At 36.3% G+C, this 16,675-nt stretch overlaps 2 protein-coding genes across 2 annotated transcripts in view; both read right to left on the bottom strand.

Moving 5' to 3' along the window:
• Positions 1-703: 703 nt before the first annotated feature.
• On the bottom strand, positions 704-4,444 carry LOC137073242 (ubiquitin-conjugating enzyme E2 A-like). The gene is made up of 6 exons (XM_067441532.1): positions 4,243-4,444; positions 3,897-3,977; positions 3,663-3,688; positions 3,484-3,573; positions 1,414-1,502; positions 704-1,314 (listed from the first exon to the last, which is right to left on the bottom strand). Exons 1-6 carry the CDS (start codon positions 4,284-4,286, stop codon positions 1,186-1,188), a joined length of 459 nt encoding a protein of 152 aa, XP_067297633.1. The 5' UTR covers positions 4,287-4,444; the 3' UTR covers positions 704-1,185.
• Positions 4,445-5,316: 872 nt separating this feature from the next.
• Positions 5,317-16,675, bottom strand: part of ankrd10a (ankyrin repeat domain 10a) — a 28,333-nt gene continuing 16,974 nt past the window's right edge. Inside the window, exons 4-6 of the mRNA XM_067441530.1 lie at positions 9,197-9,432; positions 9,026-9,112; positions 5,317-6,128 (exon numbers count right to left, since the gene is read on the bottom strand). Of these exons, the coding sequence (XP_067297631.1) occupies positions 5,761-6,128; positions 9,026-9,112; positions 9,197-9,432 (691 nt within the window). The 3' untranslated portion in view covers positions 5,317-5,760. The remainder of the gene's footprint in view (positions 6,129-9,025; positions 9,113-9,196; positions 9,433-16,675) is intronic.

A 16,675-nucleotide genomic window follows, 5' to 3' on the forward strand; every position in this document is an offset into this window, starting at 1 on the left:
CCTAAAGCCAAAGCTGACAGAGAGCCTTCACCTACAGATCTTTCTATTGATCTGAATGAGGCTGTGTGAGCAGGTATCATTTGGAGAGATGATTGGTTGTGATAATGATGAATGTCCACTTGAATGGTTCCATTTTTATTGTGTTGGGCTTAATCACAAACCCAAAGGAAAGTGGTATTGTCCAAATTGTAGGGGAGACAGAGAAAACCACGGACAAAACCTTGGAAAAAGCAAAGGATAGGGCATATAATAGGTAACCTATGTTGGCATCAGAACCACTCATATGGATTTATGCTTTATTTTCTGTTTTATCTGGAGACTTGTATCAGATAATCACTTAGGAAGTATCATCCAAGATGTTGAAATCTCCTTGCTCAGATCCAGAAATACTTTAATATAGATATTTCATTTGGAAACTGAATGAATCGTGTGCTTGTAGGTTGTATTGTTTTTGTGAATAACCATTCTGTTTTGTATCATGCAACATGTGGCTAGTTGTAAAAAAAACAAAAAACATTTACATTCAATAAACGTGTTTGAATAATTTACTATTTCCTGCTCTTTAAGTATTGAAAAAATTCCATATTATCCCTTAATCTTCATACTAATGTGTTCATACTAATAATTCTTGTAGTTGATTCTTTTTTTTTTTATCATATTGAAACAAATAAGTAAATAAATATGGACACTGATCATACACAGATCCTGTACACAAAATTCAAAGTGTATTATAATATAGTACATGAGGCATTCAATAACACATGGAATAGAAAAAAAACACACACTTCCAAGCATGTAACAGAACACACAAAAACAGCATAGCAGGATCGCTTGAAGGTCAGTTCCGATTGAGGGCATGAACAATTCAATGATGGCAGACTGGCATCATGTCCGTTCAGAGGAGTTTGGTTCCTCTTGAAAAAAATGGCCCTTGCATATATCCTCCTCATATAGTCAAGGCTAGCACGATGTAGTCACTTTATGGTCAGAAAATTACCAGGTGATATTGGCTGAGCACAATTTCTCCAAGTGAAAAAGGGATGGGTTTTGAGTAAAGTGCATTATAACAGTATGATAGTTGTGCGGGAGACAGAGAGAGGAAAAAGAAAGAGGGGAAAAAAACTTCCTCACAATTCACTCAACTAAACTATAACCACACACAGTTCTGTGCTCTGTAGTTTAAGGTCAACTGTCCCTCCAGCTCTGCTCAACAATAGCGGACACACGCTTCTCATACTCCCGTTTGTTCTCCTGGTAAAGTTGAGCTGCTTGGCTGTTAGCTGGACTGTTGGGATTTGGTTCATCAAGCAAAGACTGCGGAAAATCAACAAAGAAAGAAAAGCTGATAAAGCTGCGTTGATACTCGTAATGGTAAAAAGATTCATTACAAAAGCACTACTACAAATGTTTTACCTGGATTGAGGTAAGAATTGATGACACGTCATAAGTTGGACTCCAACGGTTTTGTAGAATGTCAAGACATATGCTTCCATCTGCATATACTAAAGTATAATTGAAAGAGAAAGAAGTGGTTAAATATGTGGGTGACAATAGCCTTTTTGGGATAGTAGAATTAAACAGCTGTATTATGGAGGCTTGTTTCCGCCACATAATAAAAAGTAAATGTAATTGCGACTTTTTACAATTCTGAATTGTAAATTCATATCTCATAATTATAAGGGGAAAAAAAGTCTCAATTGCAAGATATAAACTTTGAAAAAGTCAGGACTGTGAGATAAAAAGTCATTATTGGAGGTGGAAACAAGCTTTCATACTATAGGCCTTTATGATTATGAATGGCAATATACACACACACACACAGGTCCTTCTCAAAAAAATTGCATATGTGATAAAAGTGCATTATTTTCCATAATGTAATGATAAAAATTAAACTTTCATATATTTTAGATTCATTGCACACCAACTGAAATATTTCAGGTCTTTTATTGTTTTAATACTGATGAGTTTGGCATACAGCTCATGAAAACCCTCAAAAAAAAATCTAAACATTTATTTTGCATATTTCATCCGATCAATAAAAGAAAAGTGTTTTTAATACAAAAAAAAGTCAACCTTCAAAAAATTATGTTCAGTCATGCACTCAATACTTGGTTGGGAATCCTTTTGCAGAAATGACTGCTTCAATGCGGCGTGGCATGGAGGCAATCAGCCTGTGGCACTGCTGAGGTGTTATGGAGGCCCAGGATGCTTCGATAGCAGCCTTAAGCTCATCCAGAGTGTTGGGTCTTGCGTCTCTCAACTTTCTTTTCACAATATCCCACAGATTCTCTATGGGGTTCAGGTCAGGAGAGTTGGCAGGCCAATTGAGCACAGTAATACCATGGTCAGTAAACCATTTACCAGTGCTTTTGGCACTGTGAGCAGGTCATGCTGAAAAACAAAATCTTCATCTCCATAAAGCTTTTCAGCAGATGGAAGCATGAAGTGCTCCAACATCTCCTGATAGCTAGCTGCATTGACCCTGCCCTTGATAAAACACAGTGGACCAACACCAGCAGCTGACATGGCACCCCAGACCATCACTGACTGTGGGTCCTTGACACTGGACTTCAGGCATTTTGGCATTTCCTTCTCCCCAGTCTTCCTCCAGACTCTGGCACCTTGATTTCCGAATGACATGCAAAATTTGCTTTCATCCGAAAAAAGCATTTTGGACCACTGAGCAACAGTCCAGTGCTGCTTCTCTGTAGCCCAAAGTGGCTTGACCTGGGGAATGCGGCACCTGTAGCCCATTTTCTGCACACGCCTGTGCACGGTGGCTCTGGATGTTTCTACTCCAGACTCAGTCCACTGCTTCCGCAGGTCCCCCAAGGTCTGAAATCGGTCCTTCTCCACAATCTTCCTCAGGGTCCGGTCACACCTCTTCCCGTTGTGCAACATTTTTTGCCACACGTTTTCCTTCCCACAGACTTCTCACTGAGGTGCCTTGATACAGCACTCTGGGAACAGCCTATTCGTTCAGAAATGTATTTCTGTGTTTTACCCTTTCGCTTGAGGGTGTCAATGATGGCCTTCTGGACAGCAGTTGGGTCGGCAGTCTTACCCATGATTGCGGTTTTGAGTAATGGACCAGGCTGGGAGTTTTTAAAAGCCTCAGGAATCTTTTGCAGGTGTTTAAAGTTAATAGCTCGTTTAGAGAACCTTTTCATGATATGCAAAGTTTTTTTTATTTTTTTTTGAGAATTTGGGGTTTTAATGAGCTGTATGCCAAAATCATCAGTATTAAAACAATAAAAGACCTGAAATATTTCAGCTGGTGAGCAATGATTCTAAAATATATGAAAGTTTAATTTTTATCATTACATTATGGAAAATAATGAACTTTTATCACATATGCTAATTTTTTGAGAAGGACCTGTGTGTGTGTGTCTGTGTGTGTGTATATATATATATATATATATATATATATATATATATATATATATATATATATATATATATATATATATATATAAATCTTACCATTAGGGTGAAACATTTTTGAAATGAATCTAACTGTGGGTGGTTTGTTTGGGTATTCTTCTGTGAATTCTACTGTCAGTTTGAATGTACCTATAAAATAAAAAAAACGTAAAGCATTAATACAAAATGCATGACATGCTAGGAATTATGCATTTCAAGAAGTGCAAGTTTATATTTACCATCTTCAAAGGGAGTTCCTTCTGGTCTGTGAAAAATAAGTTAAATAATTGGTAACATTTGGATAACCACATCATTTGCTCTCAGTTTTAATATATGAAAACAAACACAGGTAAACAAATGCTCAAGTGATAAACACCAAATTTATGAAGTTTCAGTCAGATTAACGAACTTGAATCTGAGAAGATAATACACTTGTTTTAGTACACAGCACAAAGCTCACAAAAAGTACTTACCCAAATATCACTGCATTCCATACCATGATATTGTTTTCTGACGGTGCACCGCTAACACCGGCTGGAGGATCCTCTTGAAGTCTTTTGGGTATCAAAATAAGGGAGTCAGGCCAGTTTTAGTAAACCAAGGTCCAAATAAACCAAAAAAACAAACTACCTTACTTTCTTTTTATAATACGAAATTTTAAGAGATCTTCATTTCTACTTAAATATGAATGTCGTATACGAAAATGTACATTCCCTACGATCCAAATTCTTTCCTTCTAAATATTGTCCGGTCTAAGGTAACGTTACATCCGGGCGCAGTAAACAACATATCCTCTTATATTTTTCTTCCATTATTCACCTTTTAAAATCCCTCATGAGTCGCCTTCGTGCTGGAGTAGACATTGCTTAAACTGTACAAGTGTCAGATACAAATATTTGTGATATAACTGTTCTAATAATATGTGCCTTTTCACCATATGAAAGGTCCTCGACTTTGCTTTTCGGCTCAGCTTGGAGAATTTCAACGCGGAATTACAGACGATACCACTTTCCTGTGTGGGAGTGCTACATTGTTAACTTTCTATGGACATTCGTTAAAAAATAGTGATTAGTTCAAAAGTTATTTTTAATAATCAACAAATATAACAGTTGTGATTTAATGTGACATATGTATAATGTCATATATTCAGTATATAAGACCAGTCACATGTATTACAAACGTTTCCCCCTTATACAAGGTATCAAATCGCAGATCCATCTGTTGAAGGCGGAGCGCTAATGACGTTCTAGGCATCGCAGTAAAGGTCGACGCAGACGACAGGTGACACCCGTGTGTCCAAACACGTGAGGAAGGAAACCGAGGTGGGCGTATCAGCTTCCCATGGGAACCGTTTGCTAATCAAATTTCACCTTTTGTTATTCACCAACGGCCAGTCTTTATTTCAGAAACGGCACAATGTATTTAAAAACAAAGCTTTTAAAATATACGTAGTGTTAATATTTACCCAAGGAATAAGGTTTAATCTCATTTTGATAAAGTGAATATAGCTTTTTTTTTATTTATTTTTTATGACTTGGCTTTCACATAGAAAGATATTCACTTTTAAACTATCTGCTTTTCTGAGTTCATTATACAAAATGCATTGCCAGAAATAAAAACCAAGGTCAATGCCAAAGCAGATGAAAGAAAAAGCCAGTAACTCTTCTCACAAGACATTGTTCTCTTACAAGAAAATGAGGCATGGTGAGCTTCTCCTCTGGGTCTACCTTAAAATAAAATAAATGTTCTGCAGTTTAATAAGAACTGTGTTCACGCGGCAATAAAAGGGGCTTTTTTTGTGTTTTACAGATATTTTTTAATCAACACAGGGTAGAATTATAAACAAAGGAATGTAATACATCTTTCAGCTTTTTTTTTTTTTTTTTCGGAAAAAAAAAAAAAACAACGTTTTACAGGCATGTCAGCTTTGCTTCTCAGGAAAAAAAACTGTTTCAGGCATACAACAACAAAAATTACATACAAAGTTCTCCTTTTTTCAAAAAGCTGGTTTTCTTTGACACAAAACTACAAACTCATAATTAATCCCCACCACATACAAATCAACTTCTTGCACATTCTAAACTTGTATTGAAGGAAAAAAATAAATGCACTATGCACCAGCTAGGTTGAGTTGAAACATACATATAATAAAATAAATTCATTAGGTCAAATACAAAATGCAATACAATATCTCCCCTTTGGTAGAAAGTTTTCCCCTTTATCAAAAACAAACTTATTATAGCCTGAATTAAGGTGCAATATTTAATTAGTTTAAGGCGGATACTGCTGCCACCAATGTGACCACTTCTAATCAAATGGGCGGATAGAATTTTCACTTTATGATCCATGGAACAACTGCACGGCACTGAAAACCTCTTTGTCATAGTGCTGCTCTACTTTCACGATTGTATTGTGCTCATGACAGCTGCTTGCATCTTCCAGGTCTTCTGCTGTATCTCCAAAGCCATGGTAGTGTCCATAGTGGAGATGTTCACCGGAATCAGGCCGAAATGCACCCCATGCAGGCCGGTGAGATACACAGCTGCTTGGGCTGCCATTGAGGTGCAGTGAGCCACACATGTCGTTTCTTGATTCAACTGGCACGAAAGAGGACTGATAGCATTGCCCGTTTGTGACGAAGCTGTTGACAGTAAAACTGTTCTGCTGCCCATGACCATTCCTCAAACTTGTGGCTATGGCTTCATCTGTCATTCAAAACAAGACATGCGTCAGAAAAGGATGATGAACAAATGTCTTGATTACACATGAACTTGGTTCAGAACAGAGAAACATTTTACTAATACACTTATCAGTATGAGCCCTTTTTGCTCAGATTTCAAGTGTACAGTTTGTAATAATTAGGCATGACCTGAACCGATCTCAAGGATGTGTAAAGGGGATACATTATTATTATTATTATTATGATAAAATGTAAAAAAAAAAAAAAAAAAACGTGCACAGGATTACCTAAGTCAGCAGTGAGAAACTGTAGTGTTTTTCTTTTACTCAGAGAAAGCATAACCACTATCAAAAATAAAATAAAAATGTATATACACACACAAATCTAAAAGATTATTAGGAACACGTTCAATTTCTCATTAATGGAATTATTTAATCAACCAATCACATGGCAGTTTTTTCAATGCATTTAGGGGTGTGGTCCAAGACAATCTCCTGAACTCCAAACTGAATGTCAGAATGGGAAAGGTGATTCAAGCAATTTTGAGAGTGGCATGGTTGTTGGTGCCAGATGGGCCGGTCTGAGTATTTCACAATCTGCTCAGTTACTGGGATTTTTATGCACAACCATTTCTAGAGTTTACAAAGAATGGTGTGAAAAGGGAAAAACATCCAGTATGCAGCAGTCCTGTGGGTGAAAATGCCTTGTTGATGCTAGAGGTCAGAGGAGAATGGGCCAACTGATTTAAGCTGATAGAAGAGCAACTTTGACTGAAATAACCACTTGTTCCAACCGAGGTATGCAGCAAAGCATTTGTGAAGCCACAACACGCACAACCTTGAGGCAGATGGGCTACAACAGCAGAAGACCCCACCAGGTACCACTCATCTCCACTACAAATAGGAAAAAGATGCTACAATTTGCACAAGCTCACCAAAATTGGACAATTGAAGACTGGAAAAATGCTGCCTGGTCTGATTTCTGTTGAGACATTCAGATGGTAGAGTCAGAATTTGGCATAAACAGAATGAGAACATGGATCCATCATGCCTTGTTACCACTGTGCAGGCTGGTGGTGGTGGTGTAATGGTGTGGGGGATGTTTTCTTGGCACACTTTAGGCCCCTTTCCACCCCATACAATCAGTAAGAATCCAACTACTAACATGGGCAAGACAAAAGAGCTGTTTAAAGACACTAGAGACAAAATTGTACACCTCCACAAGGCTGGAAAGGGCTACGAGGCTGGAAAGGGCTACGAGGAAAATGCCCAGCAGCTTGGTTAAAAAAGGTCCACTGTTGGAACAATCAAATGGAAGAAGCTAAACTTGACTGCCAATCTCCCTCAAACTGGGACTCCATACAAGATCTCACCTTGTGGGGTCTCAATGTTACTAAGAAAGGTGAAAAATCATCCCAGAACTACACAGGAGCAGCTGCTCAATGACCTGAAAAGAGCTAGGACCACCGTTTTCAAGGTTACTGTCGGTAATACACTAAGAGGTCATGATTTGAAATCATGCATGGAACGGAAGGTTCCTCTGCTTGTCCAGTCCCGTCTTAAGTTTGCCAATGACCATTTGGATGATCCAGAGTCATGGGAGAAAGTCATGTGGTCAGACGAGCCCCAAAATAGAACTTTTTGGTATTAATTCCACTAAAGGTGTTTGGAGGAAGAAGAATGATGAGTACCATCCCATGAATACCATCCCTACTCTGAAGCATGGGGGTGGTAGCAACATGCTTTGGGGGTGTTTTTCTGCACATTGGACAGGGCGAAGGCACTGTATTGAGGAAAGGATGACCGGGGCCATGTATTGCAAGATTTTGGGGAACAACCTCCTTCCCTCAGTTAGAGCATTGAAGATGGGTTGAGGCTGGGTCTTCCAACATGACAATGACCCGAAACACACAGCCAGGATAACCAAGTAGTGGTTCTGTAAGAAGAATATCATGTTTCTGACATGGCCTAGCCAGTCTCCAGACCTAAACCCAATAGACAATCTTTGGAGGGAGCTCAAACTCCATGTTTCTCAGCGACAGGCCAGAAACCTGACTGATCTTGAGAAGATCTGTGTGGAGGAGTGGGCCAAAATCCCTCCTGCAGTGTGTGCAAACCTGGTGAAAATCTACAGGAAACGTTTGATATTAACATCGATTTTCTCAGGTGTTCAAATACTTATTTGCAGTTGTACCATACAAATAAATAGATCATAGTACAAAATCATACATTGTGATATTTGTATTATTTTTTTTAGGTTATGTCTCACAGTGGACATGCACCTACGATGACAATTTCAGACCCCTTCATGATCTCTAAGTGGGAGAACATATAAGGTGCCATAAATGTTTCAAATAAACCTATGTAACGTTTCAACATAGAATTCAAGCAGATTACATTTGAAATCTTTAAAAATTTGTGAATCTTTAAAATGATTGAATAAACAGCCAGAAAATGGAAGCACAATCAACATATTACCCTATTCATTATCAATAAAATATCCTAAAATAAATAAATGCTTTCATTATGAAATATATTGCCGGAAGTTTTAGGAAAAAAATAATGAAAACTAGCAACTATTCTGTATTATTCTAGCCATTTTGTCTTTGCAAGTACTGGAAACTTCTAATATAAATTCAAATTATCTGTGTGCATACTGAAATGAAGCTTATTTCAGAAGCCTGAATATCAAATAAGAATATATCCCATTTGCTCTGACAGCTTGTTGATAAGCCTGGGGAAACTTGTTGACAAGTTGGCCATCATAAATAAGCATAAGAATTTGTCCACAGCCAGGGGCCAGGAAGGGGAGTCATGGATGTGGGCTCCAACATTTTTTGGGTGGGAGAGGGGTTCCTCAAAGAAACACTGTCTTCATGATGTTCAAGGTCAATAGACATTGGTGGAGAAGGTCCAGTCCCACCTGATTGGTTTTCAGCAGTTGATTCTACATTCATACTCTCAAGCTCCTCTCCAATTCCATTGATTGTCTTCACTGAAAAATTCAGGCCTGAAAAGAAAACACATAATATTCAGAAAAATCGGGTCTCAGTTTTCCTGGATTTAGAATTGATGTTTTGCACAATTTACATACTCTCAGTTCTGGCTTTTTTCACATGATTTGGCTCGGTGCAGTCGAGAAATCTTTTCCTATTGGCTGTCCCATTCAGAATACTGCGGCCCAGGATGTCTTTGTGGTCAGTCCCATTATGGGCAAATCCATTTAGCTGATTTAGCTGGTTGTGTGCGTTAGAGAGGAGCTGAGCACAATCATGGAAGCCTTGGGCATGGGCCAGGTCAGCTGCAGTCAAACCATTTGCATTCCTCAAGCTGCACAGTGAGTTAAAAAAAAAGTTGATTAGTCGGATTTGGAGTTGTCCTATTAGCCCTGTTTACTAATATTATGCTACCATTTTAAATTTAAGGCTACAAAGACTTTCCCTTTTATTCTACGAGCTAGTTTTTTGGAAAGGCCCAAAAAGGTAATGATTCACACACTGCAGCAGAAAATAATATTGTTCTGAAACTTTTTTTTGGTCTTAAAATATCTGCCAAAATACTTTTTCACATTACATCAAAAATGTTGTGAACAAAATGTAACATTCAATATGATTTTAATTCCTACATGATGATTTGGAGAACTGAAAGGTACCAGAGGCAGTCAATCAAAAGGTAGCTAAAACCAGAGCAGACAGTCCTTAGTTCATTATAAAGTTACAGAAATGTTCAGAGCATATTGATCTCCAAATGCAGTGTGTACACTTAAAATGAGAATTCAGACATGAACCAACATGTTAAACAAAAATTATAGACAGTAATATCAATCAGATTACATTCTAGTCGTTTTAAATTTTGCCAAATGGACACCAGGTTAAGCCATGTCTGTGTGTCTCTGACATTCAAAGAATGGTGCCTTGTTATTATAAATTATCCTGTCTTGGAACAGGTTTTAATTTGCATTTGGAAAACCACCCCCAGGTCTAACACACTTGTGACCATTTAAATCTTTTTGCAATGTCCCCACATAACATTTGGGTCAGCTGTTGGTTCATTTATGAATTTGGTTTTACCTATCTGTCTCTCCCTTTGTATTTTAAAATGGATTTACATGAAAAAAGTGAAAGGTATAACAATTTTAAAAAAAACAATATACATGACAATGCCTCAGAATATAAAGGAAGGCAAGTTTTTTCAAAAAAATAATACGATTGGCTTGCATTCACACATTCCTTCCTAAAAATCCCTGTACTAATGAAATAAAATATTAAATGCTTCCGAGTATGGCAGACTGAATCTTAATTTTCTGGAAACATTTATTCTAAACATTAACCAATGCCAGACAATTCGTAAGGCTAGGAATTCACTAAACTGGAGTTAAGAATAACTATTTCTGTGTCCAAAGTAGAGACTGCAAAAGTACTGGTACTTCAATACCAAAATCTAAAAATATAACAATACCAGACTTTGTGCAGTAGTACAGACAGAAGACAGAAGGCTTCTTGCTTTCAAAAAAAACCCCACATGAATTACATTACTGTCTGTTTACTTGTTTTAAAAAGCAATGCTTAATAAAAAAAATAAAAAATAAAAAATAAAAAAAAATAGCACTAAAGGGCTGACATTGTTTTAATGCATTTATTTATAGCTATCAATTATAATACATGTACTATTTAAATTGTTAAATACAATTAAACACTAAGAACCTTTAAATAGCAAATTAGCTTTTGCTATTGAATATTTGATAATATACTATTATTAAATGTTGGAAATGACTAGAGAGCAAAACACTATTTCTAAAACAATTTAATATGGTTTGCTTTAATCGTTACCTTCCATCTCATTTGCAGAAGTGTACCTATTAGGGGTGTAACGATACCCTCATGTTACGATTGAATACACATCGCGGTATTCCCAGATATACAGTAAAAGGTTCATTTTTTTAAAACATTTTTTTTTACTGTTGATACATTAAGAGTGAAAATAAATAGGCTTGGACTTGGTGCTGGTAACAATGCACAGGACAATGGTGATGCCAAAATAAAAATATTCATAATTCTGAAAATAAAGACTGGGCTAGCATGAAAGGTGTATTGCAACAATTAATTGTCTGGCACTGAAAATGAAGGTCCTGCGCTTGAGTAATATTTGCTCAAGGAAGCATTTAACGTTTTAAAACATTCTTTGCTTTGTAACCTCAACATAGCTTGCTACTTTTGCTTACAAGTGTACTCTATTCAAGCTAACTCCAAGGATAATACTGTATGATTACCATTTATTATTGAGCCTCCCCTTATTCTTGTTAGTTGAGAACAAATAAGAAAGTAAACAAATCTTGCAGAATAAGTAACAAGACATTGCTGTCTAGGCAAAGCATGCATGTCTAAATGCTATCATGACTTTTCTCCTAGAATTATAACCAATCACCACAAGAAATACCTCGACAGATTGCCAGTGTGTAGATACTGAAGGAAGCGATAGTGTGAACACTCAATGTAAGGGTGTTCGCTGAGGAGCGTGTTGCAGCAGTTTTTGGAATGCTTCCCCCCCTTTTCTGGGCTTTACTTGAGAAAATCAAGTCATGTTCAAATTCAACCGCTGCAAAACATTGAGATGTGTAGGGATTTTCCTTCTCTGTAACGGTTCACAATGGATCTTCAATATGTTTTTGCAAACATGCTACTTTAATCAGAAAGGTCACAGATGATTTCAAACAAATGATAAAGTACACATCTAAGAGGCATAAAAACAAGCAGACATTCATGAAACTTTTTGTTTTGCACAGCCTTGCTTTTAAGTATTCTGTGTTCTGGTGCACTAGCTACTGTAAACCCTCTTTCTTAAGGACAGATCTTTTGTAGATCTGACTGAAAGCAAGTTCCACTTCCTATTAATTTAATTCATTGACAGCCTTAGTAATAACACCTTTTGATGCAACAGCTTAAACTTTTTTCACTCACATGGGCTCTGTAGTAAGAAAGTGTTAAACCCTAAATTACAACAAAATGAAGCACTGCTATATATTGATGCTATACACATACAATTATTCCAACCAGTCTTATTTACGGTTATAAGGACAATTATCACTATATAGTGTTTCAATTGAAACTTATATGTTTTAAATGGCCCAGGCTTTAAAAAACTTAAGCAAACAAAAACAAAAAATTACAAACAATGTATTTGACAGAAATTGATAGATAAATCAAACTTTAAACTTTTTTTGGTACTTTAGCAAAATGTGTCTACAAATTGATAGATAGTTTAGGTTTTATGATTAAAGAAAAAAAAAGTATAGCTATACATGACGTTTTGAACCAAAAAGACTTAAAGGGGTCATATAATGCCATTTTTATACAAGTTAATATGATTCTTTAGTGTCTAAATGAAAACTTTGTAATATACTTTTATTAAAAATTCTCATTAGTATTGTAAGAAAACACTCAATTTACCTGGTCAAAAACAAATTATTTTCACCAAGCCATTTCAGTGCATACAGCTTTAAATGAAGAATGACCCCGCCTCTCTGTTATGTGGGGCAGCACGGAGTCGTTGCCCGTGACAACATAGGCGAAAGAACTGCTACAGGAGTCACTGAGAGGACAGATCATAGAACGTAAAAAAGATCAACGCTATCAATTTGAACCAGAGTCGGACCGGGACAAGATGACAGCTCCAACGAAATTCGACATTTAAGGCTAAACAGGACATTTCTGAATGGTTGGTTAACGTAATGTCACTTTGATCCATCTTTATGTACGGGCAGGGTAATGTTAGCATGAATGCTATGTGTTTACTGATGTATACATTAGTTCATTGACAGATTGATGTTACAGCTAATGCCAATAAAAACTTTTTTTTTGTTAATGTCGGTTTGTCAGTAAAGTGTAACGTTATCTATGCATTGTAATAACTGTTACAACACGACAGTGTTGGGTGTAATTAGTTACTAAGTAATTAGTTACTGTAATTTTATTACTTTTCCCTTGAAAAAGTAAAGTAAAGGATTACTCTTATTTTTTCTGTAATTTAATTACAGTTACTTCTGATGTAATTGAACTAAATACTAAATATAATTGTACATAGTTCAATAGTGGACATAACATCAACATTTAAAGTCTAACTAAGTCCAAATGCATGTTTTTATGTATCCTTCTCACATTTGTAATACTTTGGTCAGTTAATAAGAGTAATTTATGTAGTGTTATATTATTTATTTGAATTAATTAAAAGAGCCGTTTCATGTCTAACCTTGAATCGCTTTAACTCTAGGTTGATATAGGATCTAGAAAGTAATTAAAAAGTAATTAGTAGTTAAATACTTTTTGGCAAGAGTAATTTTTACAGGAATCTAATTACACAATTGAAGATGTAATTAGTAACTAGTAATTAATTACTTTTTTAGAGTAACTTACCCAACACTGCAACACTTTATTTTTAGACAGTAACAGACACCATTAGAAACCATCTACATAATTAAACTTAGTGTTAACTTACCACATCCACGTTAACTTTAAAACCAGCGTACACAGTTTGTGATAACACAACCATAACATGTTGTTCATTATAAACGTGGGATTATGAATTACATTGAGAACATCATACATAGAATGCATTCCTTAATTTAACGTTACACTTTAAACTTTAGCTGCAGTTCATCGTGAAGCATTTTAACTTCTTGTGGAGAGGCAGCATAAACACGAAGAGCTGGTGCAGATCTTTATTCAGGAGCAGCTGAATTAAATGTTTGGATTTAGGAACATCAGAATGACTGCTGTGTTCATTATTACACCCAAGGACAGAACACTACAAATCGCCCAGCGTCTCTACTTATACAATGGCGGACTGTAACGACCATAGACATCATATAGATTTGAAACCTATATGATGTCTATGGTAATGACGACAGCTTGAGCTCACGCAGGGCGGGTCTGAGATGAAATGCTGCTTGTCAATCAACAGTCGTGGGAGGGGTGTCCGATCGTGTGACGTCACACATCAAATGGCTCAATTTGAGACCGAGGAAAACATGTAAGGAGATTATAAATAAATTACTGGATGGATTTTTATCATTATAGGATGGTTGTGTACAGGCACTGCCAACACACATTTCCATTCAAACAGCTTGTAAAAAAAAGTGCATGTACCATTATATGACCCCTTTAAGATGAATATCTGTAAATTGTTTTAGAATTAAAACTTTACAAGTAGGTTCACTACATATGCTTATACATACATACATGATGTGTATACTTAAGCCGTGCTTCAATTTTGCCACAAACTAAACAACTTTATAATTTTTTTGGTTGGGTTTTGAAAAATTTGAAAACCAACACGTGCCAAACCAGTTTACACCAACTTGCCAAGGATATCTAACCCGGATCCAGCCAAATTCACTCCTCTCAGTCTGGAGGTAGGTCTTCATTTTTAAATATAACAGACTTAAAAAAACAAAACAAAAAAAAAAAACTGCAAAATAATTTAAATGGAATAGACAGGCAAACTAGAAAACAGAGAGAGGCCTGTTAATTACTAATGTTTGTCAGATTGTTATTGCAAGTTTGTGTTCATTCTGTGGCATGTGCTGGTCTGAATGATATATCTATAAACAGTAGTGGATTAGGTGTGCCATTAACTCATTAGAAATGCTTGTATGACTTAAAGAGAACTCAATTAAATTTTGGTTAAGATAATCTGGACAGAGAAGTCTTTTCTTTAAGATAATAATAAACAACATATGTAATTTAACACACAAACACAAGGCAACATGCTTAAGGTTAGCTACAAAAGTATTTATTTAAAAACAAATGCACAATTACTCAAACATCCACCCATTTTCAATCCTCAAATATGAATACCAGCACTCTCAAATCTTAATTATAATTTTTTTTACTTTAAGTAGTATTTTATTTAAGAACTCTCATTCACTTACTGAACTTACTAGAAGTCGCTAATAATCCAGCACAGCCAGTATGAGAATCTGCATACCTACGTTTAGGGTGTAACAGAATAAATTAAGTTATTAATATAAGTTATTAGTTACAGTTATGTCAACAACAAAAAAATAGTTAAGTTACATTTGATTTAAAAAAAAAGATGTAAATAAATCAATCTTGGGAATACTATCAGGATGACAATGTTTCACTTAAAACTAAATTAATTAGTATTTTTTTAAATAACATTATACTGACTGTAGTGGTATGCGGATTGCAGTTATACTTATAGCCCATCTGTGGACACTGTCAATAATCCGTGTCTCGGTCAGGCCAAGTAATAAACAAAATATTATTTAAATTAATAGCGGCTAGGTCTGATGAGAGATAAATCATTAAATATCATTCCACAGTAAAATTCAATGAACATGCACCACGTTTACTTTTATTTTCAACTACCTATATCTCTAGAGAAAACCAATAATAAAAAAACATGCCTTTAGCGGCTCCTAGTGGCCATTATATAAAACAAAGGGAAAACCCTGCATTATTGCTTTAAGAATGTTTTCCAACATAATGATGAAAATATGAATGTGTTTAAAGCTTAATTTTTCCATCATGCACTAATTTACCGACTCTAATTAAGCCATGCAGTTGTGGGGTCCACTTGATTAAAGGGGGGGGTGAAACACTCAGTTTCAGTCAGTGTCATGTCAATCTTGAGTACCTATAGAGTAGTATTGCATCCTGCATATCTCTGAAAAGTCTTTTTTTTTTTATAATTATATAAGAAAGATGCGCTGTTCCGAGTCTTTCCGAAAAAAGCCGAGCGGGTGGGGGCGTATCGTGTGAGCGGAGCTAAATAATGACGTGTGCGCGCCGCTGCTATTGTGTTGAGTGCGTCGTAAAGCTGTCATCCCTAACAGCGGGAAAAAACTTTATTCGAAATAAAAATATGGCTTTTAATCAGATACATCTATGATCCGGAATCAGACCCAGAGGCTGCAGTTGAACAGGAGCAGCAGCAAAAACGACTAGAGCAGGACGTCTCTATGTGGTACAAGTTATACACTAACTATATAATATGCTTAGCGACTTGTGTTATTTACATATTTATACTTGAATTATATCGTCGTATTTTTGTCTTTGAAGGTGTACATGTGGGAAGTGCAGTTGTGCACGTGTGTGTGTGTGTTTATGCGTGGTTTGTGTAGACAATTGTAACGTTAGTAAGCGGACTGGTTTTGCACGGCAGGCTAAGTTAGTGTTTACATAGAAAGACACGGCATAGTAGCGCATTTGAATGAAGAAGCGCGCTTATTTAGTTCAACATATTTCCCCACTCTTTGTGTATTGTTGTTTGGAGTGCTTTTACAATACACAAACATAAAGTTACACATATAGTGGCCAGCTAAACAAATGTACACGCACTACACATCGCATGCTCCATTGATCAATTAACTATACGTGATCATGTTTGGGCTACTTGATGAGCATAGGCAAAAACACAGACATTTGAATCAGTTTTACTCACAGCCTGCGGTTCTAACGTTGGGACCTTTATCGTTGGGACTGCTCCATCCTTCAGCATTAGGCGATCGGAAAATCCGGCGTCGAGCTGGGCCTTGTTTATGAAACAGTCGGCA

This window comes from Pseudorasbora parva, chromosome 4, assembly GCF_024679245.1.
Source record: "Pseudorasbora parva isolate DD20220531a chromosome 4, ASM2467924v1, whole genome shotgun sequence".
Taxonomy (NCBI): Eukaryota; Metazoa; Chordata; class Actinopteri; order Cypriniformes; family Gobionidae; genus Pseudorasbora; species Pseudorasbora parva.